General features: G+C 45.7%; 1 protein-coding gene across 3 annotated transcripts in view; it reads left to right on the forward strand.

The window, feature by feature from the left end:
• Positions 1–15,847: 15,847 nt before the first annotated feature.
• Positions 15,848–25,846, forward strand: part of LOC133126482 (collagen alpha-1(XV) chain-like) — a 97,190-nt gene continuing 87,191 nt past the window's right edge. For all 3 annotated transcript variants that reach the window (XM_061238752.1, XM_061238755.1, XM_061238753.1), the window contains exons 1-3: positions 15,848–15,967; positions 16,071–16,147; positions 24,398–24,525. In XM_061238752.1, the coding sequence (XP_061094736.1) occupies positions 15,957–15,967; positions 16,071–16,147; positions 24,398–24,525 (216 nt within the window). In that variant the 5' untranslated portion in view covers positions 15,848–15,956. The remainder of the gene's footprint in view (positions 15,968–16,070; positions 16,148–24,397; positions 24,526–25,846) is intronic.

Genomic DNA, 25,846 nt, shown 5'->3' on the forward strand with positions numbered 1-25,846 from the left:
TATGTTACGAAAATAAATGAATTCATGAAATTGTTGCAGAGCAGGTCCAAAGTAAATACCGTACAGAAGTTCTGCTACCTCTCTGACCTCCTCTGGGCCATAAATTATTAGTGCCGTTGGAATAAAGTCTGTTGCGTTAATTTAGCAGTGAGTGCTAGAGATCCTTTTAGCAGCTGCTGTCAGAAACAGAGGTGGGATTCTTTGAGAAAGACATCAGGCATTCCTCACAAAGCTCAAATCAACTCCCAGAACTGACCCAGGGCCTGTGTCACAAAGTAAGATTGCTGAGGTAGCTGAACAACTGCACTGGATAACTGCACTGGATAACTGCACTGGATAGCCGCCCTGGATAACTCTGCTGGATAACTGCACCGGGTAACTGCACCGAGTCAAGGTCGGTCCACACCAAGAACGATAACTATAACGAAAACTATAAATATGTTGTTTGGTAGAGCCCACACCGCAACTATGAAAGTGGTAACAAGCTATATTGTTGGGTTCACTTTCAGACCGATTGTTTTCAGAATTTGCGAAGCACTTAAGAATGCTTATGTAGTGCTTACGAATGTGCTTATGTCATGCTTATGAACATGTTGCATTTACGTAGGAGCGTTATAGTGCAATATATTGCACATACTTAGGAGCCTTCAAATGAGGTGTTGCCATTTCCTACATTTGCCTTTATTCCAGAGAATAGTCTGAGACAACCTCTAGGGCCTGTATCACGCAGCAGGAATACTGGGTCGGCCGGATACCTGCACTGAGTAAAACCAGGAACCCTCCCAAATCTGGGTCTTAAGGCCTGTCCACACCAAGAACTATAACTATAACATAACTGTAACAATGTGAACATTGAACGATAGCGCTGTAGGAGCCTTCAAATGAAGTATTACCCAGGAAAGGGTGGCCTGTAGCGTAGTGGTTAAGGTAAATTACTGGCACACACAAGGTCGGTGGTTCTAATCCCGGTGTAGCCAACAATAAGATCCGCACAGCCGTTGGGCCCTTGAGCAAAGGCCCTTAACCCTGCTTTGCCCCAGGGGAGGATTGTCTCCTGCTTAAGTCTAATCAACCGTACGTCGCTCTGGATAAGAGCGTCTGCCAAATGCCGATAATGTAATGTAATGTAATGTGATGGAAGCACCAGTGAAGACGGCCCAGTCCTAGCGGCTGCAGGCTGAGGCTCTCTGTACTGTCCCTCTCTGCTGCCACATCAGCTGCTGCAGCCCTGATCCAGCGCATCGCTCCCGGCCTGGGTCAGTGCCAGAACACAGTCCCTCTGAGAGAGAGGGAGATAGAGAGAGAGGGGAGGAGTGATAGAGAGGGGAGAGAGCAAGGGAGAGCGTAAGAGAGAGGGAGAGAAAGATAGAGAGAGGGGAGGAGTGACGGAGGGGGGAGAGAGCAAGGGAGAGAGTAAGAGAGAGGGGGGGAGAGGGGGGAGTGAGAGAGAGAGGGAGGAGAGGGAGAGAAAGATAGAGAGAGGGGAGGAGTGACGGAGAGGGGAGAGAGCAAGGGAGAGAGTAAGAGAGAGGGGGGAGAGAGTGAGTGAGTAAAAGAGAGAGGGGGGAGAGAGAGAGGGAGAGAGATGTTTTAGCCCTCTCTCTGGCCTCCTGATTGCATCAGTCTCGACACTCCATTATAAAATGTGTTTGTGGGCGTGTGTGTATGTGTGTGTGAGACACAGAATTTGCGCATGTATGTGTGTGTTCGTGTGCAAGCATCTGTGTGTGTGCATGTGAAAGAGGGAGAGAGAAAGCACACATGTACAGTGTGTGTGTGTGTGTGTGTGTGTGACATTTGAGTGTGTGTGCGCGCATGTGTGTGACATTTGTGTGTATGTGTGTGTTCCTGTTGCTGCCTCTGGGAAATGGAGAAGGATTTTTGCAGGAGAAGTTTTGGGAGATTTTGTGTGTGTGTGTGTGTGTGTGAATGTGTGTGTGTATGTGTGTGTGTGTGTGTGTGGGGGGGGGGGGGGGGCATTGTGTTTTCAGCTGGTACAGCTGGAGAAATTTATTTATTTTCCTGCAGAATGAAAAATGCATTTATACTGCTCTAAGCTGCTGATTTATTGATGATTGATTCTCCCAGCGAATGAATATTTTGCCCAAAAAAAGATGCGTAATTTGTTCTTTAAAAAAACATTTATCAATGTGCTGTATGGTCCCTCACTATAGTGACAAAGAGGTGTTTCATTTCAGGCATATCTAGTAAAAACGGGCAAAAATCCTCAATCGCCTTGTAAAATCCCACACGACGTTCCGTCTCAGGTGTCTGGAATTCAGGAGCATAAATCACATCTGAAAGATCGGCAGCCTCCGCGTAATTCGTGACCTGACACGACCGCTTGTGTCCCCCCCGCTGGTACTCTGTGACCCTGTCTGACCCCACTGAAACCTCTACGTTATGTTCCTGTAAGTCAGCAGTACGTCAGGGTGGCGAGTCTGGTCCAAACATTAACTACGTCTCCCAGAACTTAAAGGGAGGTACTGACATGTCCGTTACGATTAGTGTCAGGGCTAGACTCAGAACCGAAAATCTGCCGACTCAGGCGCGGTGCTAATCTGTGGCTGCGGGGGTAGTTCTCGCCACCGGATCTATGTAATGTTCTCAGCAGCGGAATGTTAATGTTTGGTCGCATATGCGTTCTGTACACACGCTGTATGTGAATCATTATAAATCTGTGCCTGGCGGTAATCCAGGAAAGGCTCTGGGTGGTATCGTTTTTACTCTTCGGTGAGGTCCGTGGAAAAGGATCCCCGAACCAATGTGTAAATTACACAGAAGGAAGGGGGCGGTTGGCAACGGAGGTTTTTACAGTAGTGTGATTTTATTTATGGTTATAGCTAGTTCTTTATGTCATATGAATGTGAAAGAGAGGCCAGTTTTCCAACAGAAAATGGAAAAAGCGAAGAATCTGATGATTTGCCTTTCGTGTCTGTTTGATGGATTTCTAGCTCCTGCTTTTCCCTCTATTCTCCCAAGATACCCCGGGATAATCCAGCACTGTAAAATGGTTGAACATTTCCTAGACTTCATGTAGCAAAATTCTTTGTTTAGCCTGGTAAATCAACATCATTGCAGTGTGGTCATGGCTTAAAAAGCCACTTCCCTTTCTGCCACTTGTTTGAACATCTATGATTTCAAATAACAACCGTTAAGTCTCCTTGGAATACACTTGGTCAACTTTCCCTGCAATTGATTGTGGAAGATATTTGATAATGTAGGTATTTAGGAAAAGCTCAAGCGCAGACTATAACACTGATTTATATTCTGGCTTCTTAGGACAGCCAAACCAATAAACTTTGGCCAACATTGAATAAGACTGCGGGGTACATATGCTGTTTGTTGAAAGAAACCCTCTCATAGATCAAATCAAATGTCTCGCAGCAGTTTTTGTAGAAGACGGCATTTCAAGCTTAAGCCCACTTTTAAACTTTCACACAATGTTTGATTGTGCAGTTGGGCGTTGGGATTGGAACTTGTTCCTTTTCTGGGATTTGGAAGACTATGGAACATGAGGAACATTAATCAAGAACAAGGACGTTATTCATGTTTTCAAGCCGAACTGTCTAAAAGTGAGGTGGATTCGGTCTCAAATGGGAATAGCCTCAACTCATAAAGCTGACAAGTGCTGGAATATTGCGTTTTTGTGTTTGCGTATGCATGTGTGTGTGTGTGTGTGTGTGTGTGTCTGTGTGTAAGGTGTAATGTGTAAGTCTGTGTGTTATGTGTACGATGTTAGGAATACCAGCATAGCTTAGCAAATTTGGACAGAGGTGCATTTCAGTTTGTTGATGAATAAACCTTCATGGTCTCTTCAGATACAGTATGTTCTTGGCAGGCTGTTCTTGGGCCTGCTATGCTAAACATACACATTTACACACATTTACCCATAGACCTTCAGTGATGCTTGAGTACAGCATTGTGTGTACCTGTAGCTACATTAGTTTGCCTTGCATCCATGTTGAAGATGCTGTTACCCCCAATGACTTACAATGAAAGATAACACATCCACCAGGCTTATGTGACTAACAGACCAGGCTCATTCCTCTCCCAGACCAGTGAGTCTTCATAAAGGGCTAAAGATTGAAAGTTTGACAAAGCACCATAATAATATGGTTCTGTGCCAACCTAAAACCATATTACCAATAAGATTCATGAATGCTGTCATAGAACTAATAACCTAAAGCTATTAAATATGCAATTACAATCCTAAATCCCAAAATAATAGTAATAAGAAAGTGGATGGGAATAGGATAGTAACAATAAATAATAATAACAAACAACAGCAAATTGTTCTACGAGCATACCGGAACATTTTGTCCCAAATTTGTGAGGTTTAAGCTTCAACCCTCATATTGGCACTGGTCCCAGAGAAGGAAAGTTCAGCCTCACTCATGGAAATATTACCGAAATATTCACCAGCTGTTTTCTTTTACTCTTGCAGGAGGGACAAATGTTAATCAGCATCAGCGCATATAATACAGTCCATAAACCATGTTTAAATAGGTTGACCTTTTCACAGAGTTAACGGTGCACACTTAATGATTTTACAGGACCGTTAAAGGCAGCCATTTTGGAGGTCATCATGAGGTCTGCCAATCAACGAGAATGTTTGAAATTGTGCAGCAACATGGCCGTCAGATGGCCTGAAGGTTTGCGTATATACTGTATATAAATAACATTTGTGTCGTACTGAAGAAGGAGGAACCAAACTTTTGACTTGAGTCTGGGTCCTGGGGAAAGAGAGCCCGTTTCAATATATTACATTAGCTGAAGCTTTTATCCAAGGTGACTCACAGTTGATAAGACTAAGCAGGCACCAATCCTCCCCTGGAGCAATGTGGGGTTAAGGGCCTTGCTCAACGGCCCAACAGCTGCGCTGATCTTCTTGTGGAAGCGCCAACCTACTGGGTCCCAGTCGAGCACCATGTACCAGCCGCCGACAGGCTGCCCCCTGTGGACGTTTGCGTGTGGCGGCGCTGGCTCGGTCGGGCCCTTCCTTCTCGAACCTGAGCAGCGTGTCGGCGAACGCCACGCAGAAGGATGAATGAACAGTATTTGGCCCCCACTCGTCCCACTTCCTGTGACTCAGGGCTCACTGCGTCAGTAATCCTCCTAAGGCTGCACCTCTGGCCAGATGCAGGGCTTTTTTTTCCAGGTCGGTTCGAAACAAAATGCACCTAAATTTGGTCTGGAAAGCCCCCTAGCAACCCCCCCTCCCCCCCTTCCTTCTCTCCCCCCCCCCCCCCCTTCCTCTCTCTTCAGTCAAGAAACGTCGCCCACGCGACTAAGCAGCCTCAAGTAGTTTCGTCGGCCAATAAAAATGCCAGGGAACGTTTGAAAGCAACGCTCAATTAAGGGTGATGTCATTTGTTTGCTTAAAAGTGTGGCATATGCTACTCGTTTGCCTAATGTGTGAGAGAGAGAGAGAGAGAGAGCTTTGCTTAAATTAACCAGTCTGCCTGAAGCAGGGACAGGAAAGTAATTCATTTCACGATTAGGGTGATGAGTTTAATCCAGAACCACAGGCTCGGCAGGGAAGTGTAATCATATCTCATGAATGTACGGATCCTGGCTTTGTGGCAGAGGCGTGGCGTTTAGAGACACACACACAGCTGCGTACAATGCTCGCTCTTTAGTAGTAGCTAAATCGTTTGCTTGCTTGTTGCCATGGTTTCGTGGTTGTAGAACGGTGATGCTTGCCTTTCCATGCTCGTAATGCTGGCAGGACGACACGAGAGAGAAGCCACAGCTAATATTAGGCACCGTATCGTGACTACACGTATCTGACCCAAAAGAGGGGCGGTGGCGTGACTTCTGATCTTACGGTACGCACACCTTGGTGCACTGCAAAGGTCTTTTGCTTGTCAGGTGAAATTGTCTCACCCCATGGACAAATCTTGAACTGAGTGAAAGGCAATCTTTTTGTCGTATTTAGAAAAAACATATCACATAGGGCCAAGTTAAGCGGACATTTAGTCCTCAATTTAGCTTAACCTATGTCCATGAAACTGGGCCTTAATATAAGATTTTTATCTTAAATATAAGACAAGCCTACTTGTTTTTGCAGTGTCGAGTGACTTGGCTCGGCTTGTTGAAAGATGTAAACAGGACAGGGGGGTTCTCTGCTTCCCTCTCTCTGCACTTGGGAAGCGGAGGAGGGAACACACTGTTTAAACAAAGCCCCCCCCCCTCCATACGGGGCTATACCCCCCCCACCTTCCCATCTTCCTGGTCTGGGTTCTGTAAGACCACCCTGCTGTAAAATCCAGCTGTGCCAGCTTGACCAGCTTGAATTGAGTTGGTTCAAGATGGTCACAAGCTGGTCTAGCTGGGTATCAGCTGGTCAACCGGCTAGTGGTGGTAGCATGCCTGAGCTGGTTTATTTATTAGCACAACCAGCAACCAGCTGTTTGGAAACATACTGTAGCTTGTACTGGGAGCTGGTCGGAACTGGTCAACCGACTGTTTCAAACCAATCTTGAGCAATTTTGTTTTTAGCAGGGCTTGGTTCTGTCCTACCTACGATAGGACCACACTTTGAAATGGGCCGCCCTTAGCTGCCCTGCTGCTTGCTGCTCATGTCTCTCTCTCTCTCTCTTTATCAGGAGCACGTGGAAAGGAGCCAATCTGCGCACAGACCGAATCCATAAATTCTTTTTTCAGCCACCGAATCAAGACGTCTGCAAACAATGGCTCCCAAAAAAATATTTGGCTCTGTCCGTCGCGGCATTAACCGTTTTCAGCTGTGCACTAATCGCAACTACGCGGCAGATAACGACGTTTTCGACGAAGGACCTTTTGATTTAAAATGCATCGAATATTTAACATGGTATAACAGGGTGATATGGCGAAGAGCGATATTTCTGTGCGTAGACCGTCTGCGGGTGGACGGGGTCTGGAGGAGGAAAGGGCCCTTAATCTCACGGTCAGCTACGTGTCGGCACAGCCCTTTGCTTGGCTCTGTTCTCCGTCTCCTCACACCACTCCTCTATGTTTACTTGTCGGTTTGTCTCCAGGGCGCTGTGATAACGCGGCACTCTCTCAAACCCCCATTACACACGGCGGCCTCGCTAAACAGGCACACCAAGGGCTGGGAGCGTCTGCTGAGGGCCAAGCTTTATTTTCTGTTCCTTCTTCTCTCCTTGATTTTCAGTATCTAACTGCTTCATAAGCACCACATAGCACATTCATAAAAACGGCATAAGCATTCATAAGGGCTTATGTCAACGACCGACAAGTTCGCTTGTTATGTCACTTGCTGCCTCAATCTTGACATAACAGTGCTTATGAAGGAGCTCATATGTAAGAGCCTTCAAATAAAGTGGCTAAGGTACATGACTAGTACCTGGAAGGTTGGTGGTTCAAGCCCCAGTATAGCCCTCTATAAGATCAGTGCCGCTGTTGGGCCCTTGAGCAAGGCCCTTAACCCCACATTGCTCCAGGGGGGATTGCCCCCTGCTTAGTCTAATCAACTGTAAGTCTGCAATAACTCTGTAAGTGCCAGCTAACTAAACAACGGCAACTGTAAAGTGTTATCTTTCTTTGTAGCCCCCTGTCCTTCATCAAGAAAGCAAAAATGATAAACAAATACCAAAAACCGATCTTGTTTGTGTAGCCAGAGGCGGGTTGTGAGAAGCAGCTGCGTGCGGTCTGCTAGCCGCTCCAGGCGCTGAGCTGGGCGCGTCTGCGGCGTGAAACGCGTCTGAAGGCGCTTCGGTGCCCTTGCTGCGAGCCCTCGCATTCCAGCCTGTCTCTCGCACCGTCAACGTGTCCAACGTGTCCGACGTGTCAGGAAAAAGGTCGTCGGAGGAACGAGCGGAGGAGTCGCAATTAGCGCAAACACTCCCAGCTTCTGGGGGTCTCTCCGTTCCTCCTCCCGCGCCGGAGAATTTATTATTCCAGCGTCAACGTGCGCTGCCTTGTTGAAATATGACCTTTGAATTTCTCTCCTATTTTTCTTTCTTTTTTTTTTTTTTTTTCTTATTCCTTTAACTAAAACAAGGTGTCCTTACGAGTCAAACAGCCAGAATATGAGAGCCTGCTCAGGGCGCAGATACGAGGCTCTTTCACTGTGACTCCCGGGAGATGAGAGAGACGGATGAGGCAAGCGGAGAACCCGCGGACCTCTCTGTGCGCTGCGGGGCTTGTCTAGCGAGGAGGATTTCTCTCTCTCATAGGATTTCTCTGCTTAGGCTCACCCCAGCATGCACTGCTCCGCAGGACACACACGAAGGCGGCCTTCCCCGCGGATTCCTCCGTGCCGCTGGACCTGCGCCAGCACCCCGACCAGTAGCGGCGCATAAAAGGACAGCCGACCGACTGGATGGATGTACAGCTGGTCATTCGCCCAGAAGCGAGCTACGCTGTTCTCCCAATTACCAGCATCCTCACACCCCTTACATGTCAGCGATATACCCCAGAAAAGGCTCTACCTCGACCAGTAGCGGTCCATAAAAGTACAGCTGATGGACTCCTCTTTGTGGATGTACAGCTGGTCATTCGCCCAGAAGCGAGCTACACTGTTCTCCTGATTACCAGCATCCTCACACCCCTTACATGTCAGTGATATACCCCAGAAAAGCCTCTACTTCGACCAATAGAGGCCCATAAAACTACAGCTGACCGACTGGATGGATGTACAGCTGGTCATTCGCCCAGAAGCGAGCTACGCTGTTCTCCCGATTACCAGCTTCCTCACACCCCTTACATGTCAGCGATATACCCCAGAAAAGGCTCTACCTCGACCAGTAGCGGCCCATAAATGTACAGCTGATGGACTCCTCTTTGTGGATGTACAGCTGGTCATTCGCCCAGGCGTCAGATACTCTGTTCTCCGCACCCCCCATTACCAGTGTCGTTACACCCGGCTTACATGTCAGTGATATACCCCAGAAGAGGCTTTGCATGGGAGAGTATACACAGAATCACTCCTTGACTCTACCCTCCCCTGCACAGTTGCTGTGAAGGGCTGGGATGGCAAATAGTTTCTGTAGAATGAGGAATTTTTGGGAGGACAACGTTTATTTGTCCGATGATATTATTTCTAGTTCAGCTACTGTCCGGTGATGCGGCCCTTGTGACATGTTGCCTAAGTATGTTATGGAGGTTTAATATTTCACAACCCAATTCACTTAATTGTGATGGATAGATTCTGTGCGAGCCAGCAGGTTTCCCAGGGCAATGCTATGGAGTATGCTGACTAATGCAAGGCCTTGGATTCAACCACAGCTTTAATCAGTCCCAGTTTCACCGCCCACCTCCTCTATCCCACAATTCCTGCTATTCTTCTTGTTTGTGTGTTTGGGGGGAAAAAACACAGGTTGCCATGGTGATTCATTGATTTTTTGGAGAAAAAGCCTGAAGTCTCCTTAGGATATTGCATTTGTTTTGACTGGTTATAATTCTGATTACAAAACTGTGTGAGAGTGTGAATTTCAAAATGATTTTTTTTCTGTGATAATCACAGGATTCAGTCAAATGCAAATGTTTATGGTATCAATTATTTTGTGATCAGAGTGCAGTTTTTCGGGGCCTTTCTGGGGAAGACTGTTTTGAATTAGTATGTTTATGTCATTGGATTGGGTCCGGTGTGATACTAAAACTCACTGGAAGTTGATTATTCTTGAGAATCCCAGATGTTTGAAGATCGAATTCCCATGAATCTCTGTTTCTCTCTTATAGTTGGCATTTATTGCTTGAAAAAATACGGTTGGCCAACAAATGTAATCCATCACTTGCATATTGGCCTGAAGAAAGATATATTTCACTCAGATTGGTTGATTTCTTCATGGTTCATGTATAGTATCTCTTTGAATGTTGTAGGCCTGTGGTTAAATGATTAAAGACAGTCATTTATATACTTATTATATATAGATTGAGGTCCATAATTGTACAGTGGTACAATTTCTGTCGTTTTGGCTCTGTACTCCAGCACATTAGATTTGAATTGAGACAATGAACTTAACTTAAAGTGCCTGTCACCTTTAATTTGAGGGTTTTATTGACATCCATACCGGATGATCTGTGTAGCATCTGAGAAGATAACTGTCCAATTACTTCTAATCCGCTAAAATGGTGGGGGGGACTATGTATAAAAAAGGTCCTGCACGGATTGCTTGATATGGATGGAAATACCATCAAATTTAAGGCGACACTCTACACTTTAACCTAATTTAAATTCTGATGTGCGTAGGTATAGAGCCAAAAGAACAGAAATTGTATCCAAACAGTTATGGACTTAACTGGATATTGCAGATATACTGTATGTATCGGTGCTCCCTTAACATTGATTATGTCTCTCATACAAAACCATTATTAACTTTAGAAGTGGAAAGTTCCCTCAGGCCACCTTGTCTTGTCTGTTTCACTTGTGACTTAAATTTCCAGGTCATGAACTTCACGTTTCAGCAGCCTCCAGGGCCACATTCCTCTCGTCTACTTGCCTCCCTGGTCAGCGATTGAACAATGACATGGGAAGAGATGCTTTAGAACTGGCACCAGCGTTAGTCCAAGCTCTGGAAGGCTTCCTTGAGGTGTTCTGTATGGGGAACAAAGAGGAAACACTGGCATTGGTCATGTTTCCTGTTTTTTATTCAACAAGTCTCGTCGCCTTGGCTATGCAACGCTTGAAAGGTGTTTGGGTTCGGGATCTCCGAAACATACCAACAAGACAAAGAGAAACACCACATCTGCACAAGCCACAACCCAGCAGAGACAAAAGGTTTCCACAATGTTGCAGCTACCATGTGTTGACAATGCAATAACATCGACGAGACATTCCAGTAGCATTGTGAGGACATTTTACATTTGCTGGGAAGAGGCTAAAAGTGTTGGCTCAGTATCAACCCAGAAGGCGACATATGTAGCCGCGGTGGTGCAACAGGCTAACTTGCGGTTGCGGTTTGTTGCAGATGCACACCGAGGACCGGGGTTTGATTCCCGGTCCTGCCAAAAAGCCAAATTTGGACCGCTCTCATGGAGCGGCAGCATTGGCTCTCTTTGCTCCAGAGGGAGGGACTGGCTTTGCTCCAGAGGGAGGGACTGGCTGATCGCCGCGCACAACAGCCCCCCCCGGGCGCCTCGGAATCGCGGTCACGAGCACGAGACGAGACGGCTTGGAGAGGGCGTGTCGCTCTCCTTCGGGCCGCCCAGGGACGGGGTGTGGGCGGTGTATCCCCCAGCTAACACTGATCGGATCAGATAAGGTACAATTGGCTACCAAATTGGGAGAAAAAAGGAAAAATCGGAAATAAATATAAAAATAAAAATAAAAATAAATGTCAAAAAGTCAGCATACCAGGCCTCAGCCAGGACACACTTCCCTGTCATGACACACTTCTCTGTCACGACACACTTCTCTGTCTCGACACACTTCTCTGTCACGACACACTTCTCTATCACGACACACTTCCCTGTCACGACACACGTCCCTGTCGCGACACATCCTCGATGGGCGTACACACTGTGACTGGGCACCGCTACGCATCACGCGCAGCACAGCTTCCACGCCGAGACTTAGACCCCTTTCATAATCGTCGCTCGAGTGGTTTGTGGAGGTTTCAAAGCATTCCTTCATGCGTCCTCACTTCTCCCATCCTGCCTCGGAGGGGTGAGCCGTGCCCTCAGACGCCGGTACAGTCAGGGAGAGCGGGCAGCACACAAATGCTCAAAGTTTGAGACCTAGACGTTCTCAGTTTGGGAGCAGCATGTAGCCTACTGGCTAAGGTACATGACTGGGACCTGGAAGGTTGGCGGTTAAAGCCCCAGTATAGCCTCAATATTTACCATGCAGCTGTTGGGCCCTTGAGTGAGGCCCTTATCCCCACATTGCTCCGGGGGGGATTGGCCCCTGCCTAGTCTAATCAACCATAAGTCGCTTTGGATAAAAGCATCAGCTAAATAACAAGTTATTTTATCATTATTTATCCTAGAGTGACTGGCTGACTGAGGAACAGTTTGTTCATAAAGCTTTGGGGGATTTCTGTCATTGAGGTGTAGTGGCTGGCACTTGATATGGTGTAATGTGATTTTACTGGATGGTTGTCCTCCCTGTTGGAAACAAGTCTAGTGAGACATAATACCCTGTGTCAGATTTGACCCACAGTGGACCAGCATTGCCCTGGCCTTGCTTACTCAATATTATCCTGGAAACTCCCGTCTGGACTGGAAACACAGTCACCACATCAATATCTTAGTAATCATTCTGTTGGCCATTGCATTGTAAAAAAAAAAAAAAAAAATCTAGGTTTTGAAAGAGCTGGTTGCTGGTTGACCAGTTCAAACCAGCTCCCAGCTGGACATGTTTTGATTTGCATTGGCCTGGATTTTGCACCAGGGTTTAGTGTCAATTGCTCTTGTGTTTCTACAGTAGCCTACTGGAGAGAGGGTCGACCTCTGTTAATGAGACAAACCCTCAAGAATCATCCACTGGGGAGTTCCAACATGCACATAATCATTGGTGATTGGCAAGTGTTCAGAAATGTCCTTCCTAGCTTAAGGAGGACAGACATCTCTGCTCTCTTATCACCCAAAAAAACACAACCAGAGCAGTGGAATGCTTATGGCCCTGTGTGTTCACATATTGGCCTTGTGCAATGGAGTTGTGTCAGAAAGGTCATCTAGGTCCCGTCAGCTAAGGTCGCGTCTCCTGATAACTGGTAGTGTGTTTGAGGGATGGGCCAAACAACATGAATGTCTGAATGCTGAAAGTCGAATAACACACATTCTGTTGACCGCGGAGCAAGGCCAAGTACTGTATCTAAGGGGGATCGGAAACACCATTTACCTGTGCAGTAACATCACTAACCATTCCTGGAAAGGTTTATATTTCAACTCTAATTTGGCACACCTGATTCTACGAATTAGTAGCGGAACTCATCTGTAGCTGTTGGAGGAGGTTTGGAGTGAAAGCCTACAGGATGGTATATCTCCAGGAACAGGGTCGGTTACCCCTGATATGGAATGTCTTTGTTCACACAAGAATTTCACACATTTGCCATCCTCTTCTTGGGCAGTATTCTCGTCTCCCTCCTGAGATGTTCCAAGCTGGCCGTTCACAGTAATGGTTGATGTTTTTTTTTTAGAAAGTCCACAGTTATGTCCTTGCGTAGTCAGGGCCGACATGGCTCAGGCAGTAAGAGCAGTCGTCTCATTGGCTCAGGCGGTAAGAGCAGTCGTCTCATTGGCTCAGGCGGTAAGAGCAGTCGTCTCATTGGCTCAGGCGGTGAGAGCAGTCGTCTGGCAGTCGGAGGGTTGCCGGTTCGATCCCCCGCCCGGGCTGTGTCGAAGTGTCCCTGAGCAAGACACCTAACCCCCAAATGCTCTTGACGAGCTGGTCGGCGCCTTGCATGGCAGCCAATCGCCGTTGGTGTGTGAGTGTGTGTATGAATGGGTGAATGAGAAGCATGAATTGTACAGCGCTTTGGATAAAGGCGCTATATATAATGCCAACCATTTAGTCATTGATGTCCTCATCCCTGCCTTCAGCACCTAACTTTTTCCCTTTAGCCTGATTATGAAGGCTTGTGCAAGGTTTTTTTCACAAAACTTTGTTAATTTCTAGCTACTGTGTTGCAACCAGGGTCAAAAGGAATCCTGCTGTTGGGATAGACCCACCCCCAAAATGAGAGGACTGTTCTGGTGTGGAGGCAGCACTGATAAATACATTGTAGTCGTTTTTGGAGAGCAGTGAGTGTATTTTGGTTTGGCTTCATCACATCCAATCTTAAAATTGGCAAACCAAAGGTTATGGAAGTAGCCGTTTTATTTATTAAATTTGGAATCAGGCAGTTTTCTTAGGATTTTGTTTCCTTCCATTTCTTTGAAGAAAAGTATGCTAAAGCAATTGAAAAGGTACAGAATATTAAACTGCAGTTCTTCAGTGTAGGCATAAATATTTCACCGATAAGAAGAGTTGCCACAAGTGTATGAATGTAATGAAACAAACCCATAGAAAGTGCTATGTATAAGACACACACGTTTATTCAGCTTTATAAAGACCAGAAGGAGATTCTTAACAGTTGTACTCAGTGAATTCCATTTAATATGGGTGTGTTTTTGGTTTGAAGATGGTAAACAGAGAAAGGGCATATGGTGTTGTTTATTTGAAAAGGGGCAATGTGAATACTCACTCTAGTAGGAATGTTTATTGAAGTATTCATATACCCAATTAATGACCTAATAGCAAGCCCATCCGTTGGTTGGGAATGCAGCAATATTTCAATCAATTTTATTGGCAAACAACACTTGTAAGTCACTGTAACTAGCTGCATCAATGTTAACATAACACACCATATGCCTATTTATGGTGCCTATTTATAAGTGCTTATGAACACTTATGCTTATGTATGCGCTATGTAGTGCTTATGAAGGAGTTATATAGCTCTTATGTAGGAGCCTTCAAATAAAGTCTTACCTAAATTTGTAGTAGTATCGTGTTATCTGGTTCTGTTTGTTTATCAATTACATTTTCAAGACAAATTCCTGAACCCTTACCCCCCTGAAATTCATAAACAATTCTGTGCTGCAACTGCCATGTAAGGGATACCGTTTGCTCCCCGGGGCCAGATTTACCTGCGGAAATATTGAAGAAAATGTAAAATCACCAAGTTGAATGGTGCCAGGCACAGCTGAATGTGGCCAGTGAGAATAGAATTCCTCACACAAAGAAAATGACTGGAGACAGGAAGCGATAACTGACATTTTCCAGGCACTGCAAGTAGTGGGCCTGCCTCTGTTATTTTACAACAGTGCTGAGGCATATTTCAAGAAGCAGGAATATGGAGTTAGCTGGATAACTGCACCGAGTAAAACCCCGGAACCCTCCCGTATCTGGAACACGGACTTAAATGAAAAGAGCTGTTCTGAGTTTTACTCAGTGCAGTTATCAAGCTAACTCAGTAATACAGCTTCGTGAAATACCCCCCCTGGTCTGTCTTGAAATATCCTGCACCCAATGTAGTCAGGACGACACTTCTGAAACCCAGTCATAAATATTCTCCAGATTTTACAGCTTTCAGAATCATCTCACCATCTGCAACATTTTGGGGATATATTTGGTATTAGGTCAGCATGAGTAACAGTTGGAATTCTGTTTTTAAATACCTAATATGGGGGCAGTAACGAAGAGGTGCATTTAATTGTCACTGACAGAATACTAAAAGATTATTCAATCTTCAAATGTATAGTTTATCTGAGAGCAGGGATAGGAAATAGCACAAGAACATTGCTACTATTAATATACTATATATTAATAGATACAAATGGTAAACCTGGTACGATATAATTTGATGGAAGCTTGCATGACACTGACAGTAGGTAGTCGTGCATGCGTGATTCAGTAATTCGCCTGTATGTGAACAGACTAACCTACATTTAACCATTTGCAATATATGACTTCATTGTTATGATATTGTGCAAATTGGTGAAGAAATAACCAATAAAATCATCTTTTTTTCTTGCAATGAATTACCGTGCAGCTTTGTGGTTGGATCGTTTTGGCGCTCGAGGCCAGACTTTCTTTTAAGGGAAAAGTAAGATATCACTAATCTAATGGGAGGGGGGGCTACGGTGCACAATTTGCGGGGGTTACGATTACGATATAGTTAGCTGGGGAGGGCAGTGCAAGAAGTTTGAAGCGGTGGTCCACCGAGGCAATACGGGGAGTCGGGTTTCATTGAGGAGCGGTCGAGGCAGTAAAGGACTGAGGCTGCCTTTGTTCCATTTGGAACTGCAGGCAGCTAAGAGGGAGAGAGAGAGGAAGAGAGAGAGGAAGAGAGAGAGAGAGAGAGAGAGAGGGGGGGGGGGGGCGAGAGAGAGAGAGGGAGGGAGGACTGAAGGAGAAGAAGATTCTGAGTGACTGAGAGGTAACGTTAGTGTGGGCTCCAACTCCTTCACCGTAAGCACATATGAGCGAGAGAACTTTTACGAGGAATTTACATCGATAATCGAAGATGAATTCCCGGTGAGTACTACTACCCTACTTTTCTTTATGCCAAAGATCCCTGTAACGGGACCGCAACTAAGTTTTACTGCCCCATTCATCATCGCTACGCTTTTACCGGCAGACTCTCGCTGTGGTCCCTTGGTATACATCTCGTCCTGTGGTACTGCCATCTTCCCGCTGAAGCGCAGGTTAAGAGAGGTATGTCACGTTTATTATTTTAAAACTTGCACTGTTTGATCGTTGTCTACATGGTTGATTTGACCTGTACCTATCACTAATATGAAGAGTTGTCATCAGCGCTAATCTGCTGGAATAAAATAAATGAAACTATTATCGTGAATAAAAATACCAAACTGCCGGCTGACAATAGTCTTAAAGTAGTTTTTACGTAGGCTATTCGGACAAATGTGCTTGTGCATTCGCGCAAACCAATTCCGCTAATATTTTATTTGAAAAGTTTAATTCCCAATGCATTGAAATATGAAGTGTCACTGGCGTTTTGGCCGCTTAGCCCAGACCTGGAAAGCACTGTAAAGCTGCTTAGCGAAGCAGATAGCAGACGGAATGGACACACGCGTCATTTAAGCACCAGCTGTACGGAATTGGTGCGCTTTTCAGGAATAACCAGTCATTTTAATTGCCTTTTAAATGACAGGCTCCCGTTGAAAACATGTGTTTGATCGCTTTAGTGTCCCGGCAATCGACTACCTTTTGGTGCAACTGCAGCCGTCATTGAACTGGCTGCTGACCAGATAAAGCCATTATAAATCACACATGGCACATTGGCCGTGTGGCTGTGCAGACATATTGAGAATGGCTTTCTCGTCTCTTTAGGCGTCGACTAATGAGGATGCAATTACGCTATCACCAAACAGGGAGGGAAGTGGCACTTTTGTCACTCCCAAAGAATGCACATAAACCGTGCATTACGGCCACAGACATCTAGAGGAGTCTAACTAATGTGGTTTCTAGTGGGTTTTGCTTGAGCAAAAAACACTATGGTGGTTTGCAATTACCCCATGGTCAACTTTAGTCAGGGAAAAATAATAATGTGATGCTGCCGTGCTGTTGATGCGGTTGGTTGTCTACCTTTGATACAGCCTACTGGTCCACATCATCCTGAGTCATAAAATTGACTGCTTCTCTACTAAACAAGGATGATTCAGGATATTCAAACTGATTGAAACAAGGCCACCAGCTATGTTTGCCAAATAGACTTGTGTTGGACAAAGACTTCCAGATTTAATCACTTTGTAAACAGTCAAGAAACAAACACACGTTTCCCCAGAAACCACCCATCCTTGCTCAGGCAAGCCCCTCTATGGTAATCAAAGGATTCTGTATGGATTACCCTGGTCATTAGATCAGCCTGCTCTGTTTGCCCTGTGCATTATAAATGTCTGTAGCTGAACTCTGTGACCAGGACATGACCTTGTGTTGAGTTGTGATGGTGATTCCTTGTGAATGGTTGAGGGTGGGGAGTGAATTGGACTGTTTAGCGCAGGTACCAGAGCAAAGTGTAGTTGCCACTAGAGAGGAAAGTGAGGAGGCTAAGGTGCTTGACTGGGCCAGCTTATAGCCTAGTGGCTAAGGTGCTACACTGGGCCAGCCTATAGCCTAGTGGCTAAGGTGCTTGACTGGGCTAGCCTATAGCCTAGCAGCTAAGGTGCTTGACTGGGCCAGCTTATAGCCTAGAGCAGGGGTCTCCAACCCTGGTCCTGGAGAGCTACTGGGTCTGCTGGTTTTTGTTTTCACCTTAAAATCAGCACCTGTTGAGACCCAGGTAACCAGGTGAGGTGAGTTAATTAATTAAATTAGAGTAGTTGATTACAGTTAATTGCAGGGTAAGAACGAAGACCAGCAGACCCAGTAGCTCTCCAGGACCAGGGTTGGAGACCACTGGCCTAGAGGCTAAGGTGCTTGACTGGGCCAGCCTATAGCTTAGGGCAGGGGTGTCCAATCTTATCCAGAAAGGGCCGGTGTCTGATTCTTGATTAAAGACCTCGATTAAAGACCACGATTAGTTCATTAGTATTATCAGGTGTGTTACTGCTGGGTTAAAACAAAAGCCTGCACCCACGCCGGCCCTTTTAGGATAAGATTGGACACCTCTGGCCTAGGGGCTAAGGTGCTTGACTGGGACCAGAAGGGTTGGTGGTTTAAGCCCCAGAGTAGCCGCAGTAAGATCAGTGCAGCTGTTGGGCCCTTAACTTCACATTGCTCTGGGCGGAGGATTGGCCCCTGCTTAGTCTAGTCAACTGTTAGTAACTTTGGATAAAAGTGTCAGGTAAATAGCTGTAATGTAATGCTCGGTCAAACAAGCTTGGAAAGATGTTTGATAGTTTGATTCTACTGCAGTATATCAATGTGGTTGAGGGAAGGCCTTGATAACGGGCGAGGAGAATGAGAGGAGAGCTAAGATATAATGGCAGTGATAGCTAAAACTGTGGCTCTCACGCTATGATAGAAAAGGTGCAAATTATATCAAGTTCTCATGCATAACCAAACAATGAACTCTCCCATTGCTTGTTATAACATATAATGTATAACATTTATATAAGTAGTTATAACATGAAATGAGACTTGTGATTATAACTGATTTATAAAGCAATTTTAACCATGATATGCATTTCTGGGGTCGGCTAAACAGAGGCAATGGCGCGACAAAGACTACAATTTACATTTCGGTGTAAACAGGCTGCGGAATAAGTACAAGCCGTTATTTGTTCGTACGGGACTAAATGATGATGAAGCTGAAATATTTACCCGAAGCCTCTGCCCTCAAATGACCGGGGTCTGAACCAAAACCTGAAGAGCTGCAGATTGTGTTGACATCAGCGTGCCGGGTCTGTGACGGTGGCGTTCGGTCTGTGGCTGCAGACCGAGTCTTCAGGGGGAAATTAAACCTGACATAACACTACCGTTGCAAAAAATCGGTTAATGGCTAAAGCAGCGCACTTTACAGTTAGACCTAATATCGTTCCCCCTGGCTGATCCGCTGCGAACAGACAGGTTTTGCCAGAAACCTCTGTGGCTCCCTGGGCATGATTTAGATTTCACTGCAGAACTGTTTAGCAGATTTCACCTATAGGAAGATTTGCATGGCTTGCTTTTGACGTAACGCAGTAACGCTGCAGTAAAGGGCCCTGTAGGGCCTGAATTTACAGTAGGGAACAGCCGCATTGCCTCAGGTTCTGCGGGAATGTGCGACCCGGTTGTAGGTCCGGTTTCACTGCCGCTGACGCGAAAGACCACCCAGTTGGTTTGAAATACAGTAAAGCGCAATGAACAGATTTCAGTTCATTTTTGATATTATTTGGACACTGCTGTGTTTTATTTTTCATCACCTGCTCAAGAGAAAGCTCATCTGTGTCCCGGTCGGCGTTTTCACTGAGCAGCTTGGGCTGCGATGTGTTTTGGGGTTACTTTCCCTCTCGTGCAGCAGCATGTAGCCTAGTGGCTGAGGTGCTTGAGTGTGACTTGGACGGTTGGTGGTTTGAGCCCCGGTGTAGCCACAATAAGATCCGCACAACTGTTGGGCCCTTGAGAAAGGCCCTTAACCCCACATTCTGCTTAGTCTATTCAACTGTAAGTGACTTTGGATAGAAGTGTCAGAAAGCTAAATGTCTGTTATGCAGTGGCTGCAAATAGGGGCGTCCAGCCATGTACAGTGATACAGTTTCTGTTATTTTGAACAGATTACACGGATCGCCCAATATGGATGTAAATGCCGTCAAACTAAAGGTGACAGTCTGCACTTTAACCTCGTTTTCACTGTTTCATTTCAAATCCAATGTCCTGGAGCGCAGAGCCTGAAAGAACAGAAATGGCAACACTGTCCAGACCTCACTGTGTATTGAATGGGCGAAAGGAGTATCTTTGACCCCGATGGGAGTCCCTGCACTGCAGTCTCTCATGAGTACATTACATTACATCACATTATTGGCATTTGGCAGACGCTCTTATCCAGAGCGACGTACAGTTGATTAGACTAAGCAGGGTAGACAATCCTCCCCTGGAGCAATTCAGGGTTAAGGGCCTTGCTCAAGGGCCCAACGGCTGTGCGGATCTTATTGTGGCTACACCGGGATTAGAACCACCGACCTTGTGTGTCCCAGTCATTTACCTTAACCACTACGCTGCAGGCCCGCCCGAGTACCTTCAGGGGGTGTTCTGAGAGCAGGAGGCTTTATCCCAGAAGCCTCTGGGCTTGATCTCTGTACGGCGGCGACTTTACGGTCCTCGTCTTGATGTTCGTGTCTCTCGTCATCTCCTCTCGTCTTCTGGCCTGGCGATCTTAACCACGCCGGTCTGGGAGTCATACAGTACCGGTCGAAGGTTTGGACACAGTTTGCCCTTTTTTTCTGGCTTTTTTGATGAATGTTTTATTTATTTTATTCATTGTAATCAAACAATTCATGTGTGGTGAAAGTGCAGATTCTCAGCTTTTATGAAGTCATGTTTTTATACATTTAGATTTCACCATGTAATAATTACAGCACTCTTTATATGTAGCCCCCCCCCCCCTCACCTGTGCAACAACCTGAAAATATGATGTCCAGACTCTGATGACATTCATAGGTGATAGACATCATGGTATGCAAATAATATGCAACCAAATACGAAACATGACTATTTAATTTGACATTATGTTAATTTGTCTCAAACATTGCGATGCAGGGCTATGTATAAAAAGTACTGTAATTATTACATGGTGAAATCAAAATGTATAAAAACATGACTTAATAAAAGCTGAGAATCTGCACTTTCACCACATATGAATTGTTTGATTCATAAATAAAATAAATAAAACATCCGTCAAAAAAGCCAGAAAAGGGCAAGCTGTTTCCAAACTTTTGACTGGTACTGTATGTTCGGTTCTTAATTACTACATGGTGAAACCAAAAATATCCTTTAATAAAAGCTGAGAATCTGTACTTTGACCACTGTACTTTGATTCACATTAATAGGAAAGAGCAGAAAAAGGCAATGGGTGTCCAAACTTTTGACTGGTACTGTAGGACTGACCTCTTCAGACTGTACTGTACCATGACTCCACTGCAGGTGTGCCCCAGGCTATTCTCACTTGTTATTCCACTTGTCAAAAATCTCAAGCCCCTTGTTATGTTTTGTACTTTAATCAAGAACTGCAGGATTTGTATTTGCCTCGGTACTGTAGTTCCTGACCTTATTACTTACAGACTTGGCCTATTTATCATGTGCACTGGACTCATGTTCACGGCTGTCCAGCCGATCCCGTGTGAATTGTACCTTATCCGACCCGTTCTGTAGTTGGTTCCATGACCCTGGTGTGCACTTTTCTGTACGTCGCTTTGAATAAAAGCGTCTGCTACATACAATGTAGTGTGCTGTAATGTAGGTCCCCTTGATATCGGTAGATTTAAGTCACAGAAATTCTTCTCGACCCCAATGGGCTGTCGGCATCTTTCGGTTTCCCAAACATAAATGCGAAGGGGGGGAAAAAAAGGCGCAATTTAACTTTGGCCATTTTGTGCTCCATCACTAGCGTCTGTGCGAGCGAGCGAGGGATGAATCTGGAAACAGGATGACGCGGGTCTTACGTAAGAGCCTCCACGTTTGGAGACTCGTGTCAGACTTTGTGCCCATCTGCGCCGCACCGAAAAGCTGGCACCGGGCAGAGCCAAAATACTCGACTTCAGAAACGACGCCAGTTTCATTTCAAACGCTGGAAAATATTACATAGAGGGGAGGCAAGTCCATTAAGGGAGGTGTCTCTTGTTCCGGCATGATTTGTATATAAAGAACCGTTCAACCGCAGGATGGTCTCTGGTTTCTCCTGGGCACTGCTGAAGCCCCCCTGCTTTAAACTCCTGCTATGCCAGCTTCGCCAGCTGGTCATAAACTGGTCATAAGATGGTCATAAGCTGATCATAAGCTGGTCATAAACTGGTCATAAACTGGTCATAAACTGGCCATAAGATGGTCATAAGCTGATCATAAGCTGGTCATAAACTGGTCTAACTGGGTATGAGCTGGTCAGCCAGCTAGTGCCGGTCGCGTCTGAGCTGGTAGCTGGTCAACCCGGCAGTTTCAAAACATAGCTTGAGCTGGTCAAACCATGTCAAGCTGGGTATGCGCTGACTTCAGCATGGTCAAGCAGGGAACTGGCTTTGGCATAGCCCACACTGAGAGCATAATCACTGGCCTCAATGTCTGGGTTTTTGTATACAGCCCCAACCAGGCTACGCTATCAGTTATATCTCCTGGAGTATGATCCCGCTGTGACCAGCTTGAATTTGCCAGCTACCATTTGTTTCAAAGCATAGCTTGAGCTGGTCAAACCGTGTTATGTATGGTGCTGGTCTGAACTGGTCAACCAGCTGCCTGCTGTTTTTTTCCACAGGGCCTGCCTCAAGTGTTAAGATAAGATAAGCTGTATACCACTTATGTCCTCATCGTATGCTCTGTGTAAAACTGTCCAGATTTGTAAAAGCACGTACCCCAATTAGGCACCTCGGCATTACATTTCAAAATGGCAGCCAAATATTGTTTGCCTTGTTCCATGTTCTGGGAGAGCCCAGCCAAAAATTCCACTGCTCTGTTTTTCTATTACAAATGGGTCATGTCTGGGTTGACACATCTACTGTATGTTTGGAGGTAAAGTCAACAGTCGTGGCATAAAGAGCCATGACATCAGGGGTCTTTTAAACAATACGTGCTGACAAAACAGAAGAGTGCATGAAAAGGGTTTCCCCGCATACGATGTCAATGGGTGATATCAAAACTAGGGTAAACAGCCCCCATCAGAAAGTATTGCAGAGGCGAATATTTTCTCAGGCAGTCCGCAGCACGGAAAAGGTCACTCCAACACCATGAAACAATAATCAGGATAATGAAAACAGGAAAGGGGCTTCAATGTTTCCTGGCCCAGATGACAAAAATCCAGCTGCTAGAACCACAAGCTCAACATCTGACACTGTGTACATTTTCTGTGTACATCTCTGTTGCGACGCACGTAGAAACACGTAGATGAAAAGTTGACCAACCGTTCGACGCGCACACGGGGGATGTTCACGAGGTGGTCTCTCAAACCTTGATTATCGCTCCCACTTCGCTTTATTGATTGTTCTTATTCGTATCGAAGCCTGGGCCTTTCAAAGAGGCCTTCAAAGCTGACGTAGGCTTTGATGTTATTTCCCTAATCGAGGCTGAGTTTAAAAAGGACGAGCAGGTCAACTGTCTCCAGGATTCCCGTTGTGATGCTGATCCCGGGGGAATTTAAAAGAAAATACAGTACATATTAGGTCAATGCCCGAAGTCAAGGTTGCTAAAAGAACCAAATCCATAAATACAAATGTCTCAAAATATTTTCATGACCTCCGTGGGCGTGACGACCTTCCTGTCATCGGCGACAGCGGGCGGGCGGTTGAAAAACAGTGTTTTATTCGTGGATGGAAACTCGGTGTCAGAATGGAATGATGCTTAAAAAAAAAAAATGCAGGTGTCTGCTTTTAGGAGGTGCCTGGTATGCGTCTCGAACGCAAGACACACAAGAATATAAAAGGCTACGCAGGTTTTTGTGGGGGTTTCCCCAATTGGACTTTTGTTTGAGGTGCACTGATGGGGGTGGACAGTAATGAGTAGTTTCGTACAGGAGAGGAACTTGCGATGACAAAATAATGGAAGACCTAATGATAGGGGGGCGGGGGGGGGGATGGGGGGGAGGGCGCTTTGTCGACAGCATCACATAACATGCTCCTCTAAGAGCCCGGGGCTTAAAAAAATGTGTCATGCCTTTTGAAGTTCGCAGTGTTGATTTTGCCTACCTCGTGGCGGGGCCTGCAAGGGGAAGTTTTGGTTCCTTTTTTTTTTTTATTTTTTTTTTTTTTGAGAAGAAAAGCCTTTGTCGCAGCTGTTCGCCGTTCACATGGGTCGCACATCGCGGACCGCCGGAAGTGAGTCGGCGCATTCCTCGTCTCTGTGATCTAACCGCAGGATCCAAACACAGGGCCGCCCAGACTCTGCTCTGCCCTAATGGGTCTCCTGTACGTTCCCCGCTTGGGCCGCAGGCACACAGACATTGGCCGGCTATGCTACGCGGCCTGTGTTGACCCTGCTGAAAGACCCGGCTGTGCCCGCGTGACCAGCTCGAAAATTGAGCTGGTCAAGCTGGGTTTGAGCTCATCAACCAGCAGGGCCAAGGTGGTCATAAGCTTCTCTAGACGGGTATGAACTGCTCAACCGGAAGGTTGCCGGTTCAGTTCCACCCTGGGTGTGTCGAAGTGTCCTTCAGCAAAACACCTAACCACCCCCCGAAATTGCTCCTGGCAAGCTGGTTGGTGCATCGCATGGCGGCCAATCGCCTTTGGTGTATGAATGGGTGAATGAGAAGCGTCAATTGTACAGCGCTTCGAAAAAAGGCGACCGTGCCAACCATTTACCGTTTATTTCTGACCTCCTCTGCAGTCGTTCCAGGACTTGTGGTGGAGCCCCGCTCCCTGGACGTAGATGTCGGTTTGGATGTCACCTTCAACTGTAAATGGGTCGGCTACCAACCCCGCGCCGTCAGCTGGACCAAGAAGGGCAACAGCACCGTAAGCACCATGCTCAAGCCCTGCACGGCTTCTATTAATCTGTTACACTTATACCTCTCTCTCTTTCTGTTATTCTCTCTGTCTCTCTCTTTCTGTTATTCTCTCTCTTTCTGTCTCTCTTTCTGTTATTCTCTCTCTCTTTCTGTCTCTCTTTCTGTTATTCTCTCTCTCTGTCTCTCTCTTTCTGTTATTCTCTCTCTCGTTCTGTTATTTTCTCTCTCTCTTTCTGTTATTCTCTCTCTTTCTGTCTCTCTTTCTGTTATTCTCTCTCTCTTTCTGTCTCTCTTTCTGTTATTCTCTCTCTCTGTCTCTCTCTTTCTGTTATTCTCTCTGTCTCTCTTTCTGTTATTCTCTCTCTCTGTCTCTCTCTTTCTGTTATTCTCTCTTTCTGTTATTCTCTCTCTCTGTCTCTCTCTCTTTCAGTCGGGGAGTCTGGAATCTAAATTTGGAAAAACTTTTTTTTTTTTTAATAAAGAGAAACATCTCTTGCCAAATTTGCCTCGGGTTTTCCACGCTACTATTTGGAAGTAGTGCACTACAGACACTTTCACACCTGAGTGCACGGTCTCAAATAATAGCTGGGCATCTGAGTCAGGTTATACATCTTCCTTGTCATATAGCACAGTGATGGCTGCCTCCTAAAACCTTATTTCACTTTAAAAAATCTATCTGAAAATGGATACTGGCCTGATTCTGCCCTGGAAACATTATTTGAAATATTCCTTTGTACCAGTCCAATATTTTGGAATGTAGGGTTTCAGTTTGCGGTTTGTGCCATTTTGGGATATGTCAAGAGTAATCCATACAACCCCTCAGCCAGCTCCTTATCCACTATTAGTAGTTAAAGTAAACTAAATTGGAGATAATGGGGAAATGTATTGGACAAATGACCACAGTGTAGGCAGATTCCAGCCCAGTACCAGAATATCTGACTTACTGCAAAAAAAGACACTACAAGTACAGACATGTGTAGGCGGGTCAAAAGTGTAGAATGATACCTATAGACCTCCAGATTGCTGCATAGCCTTGAATCAGAACCGGGTCAGGGTTGGAGTAGCTATATTTTAACCAAATTCTAATACGCATTTCTCCATGAATCATGTCCCTTAAAGCATGGTTATTCTTGCAATTCATATATAACTTTGTAATTTCTGTTTGTTCTCCTTTTGTTGGTATTCTGGTCATCTGCCACGGCCCGTGTCTGGCAGTACTTCTCTAGCATGGCGAGTTTCAGCTAAAGTCCATTTAAGGCATCTTTCCACACCCCTCGAACGGGAGAAGAAACTGATCTTTCACGCTCCGCTTGGTTTAACGAGACCAT

This window comes from Conger conger, chromosome 4 (genome assembly GCF_963514075.1).
Source record: "Conger conger chromosome 4, fConCon1.1, whole genome shotgun sequence".
NCBI lineage: Eukaryota > Metazoa > Chordata > Actinopteri > Anguilliformes > Congridae > Conger > Conger conger.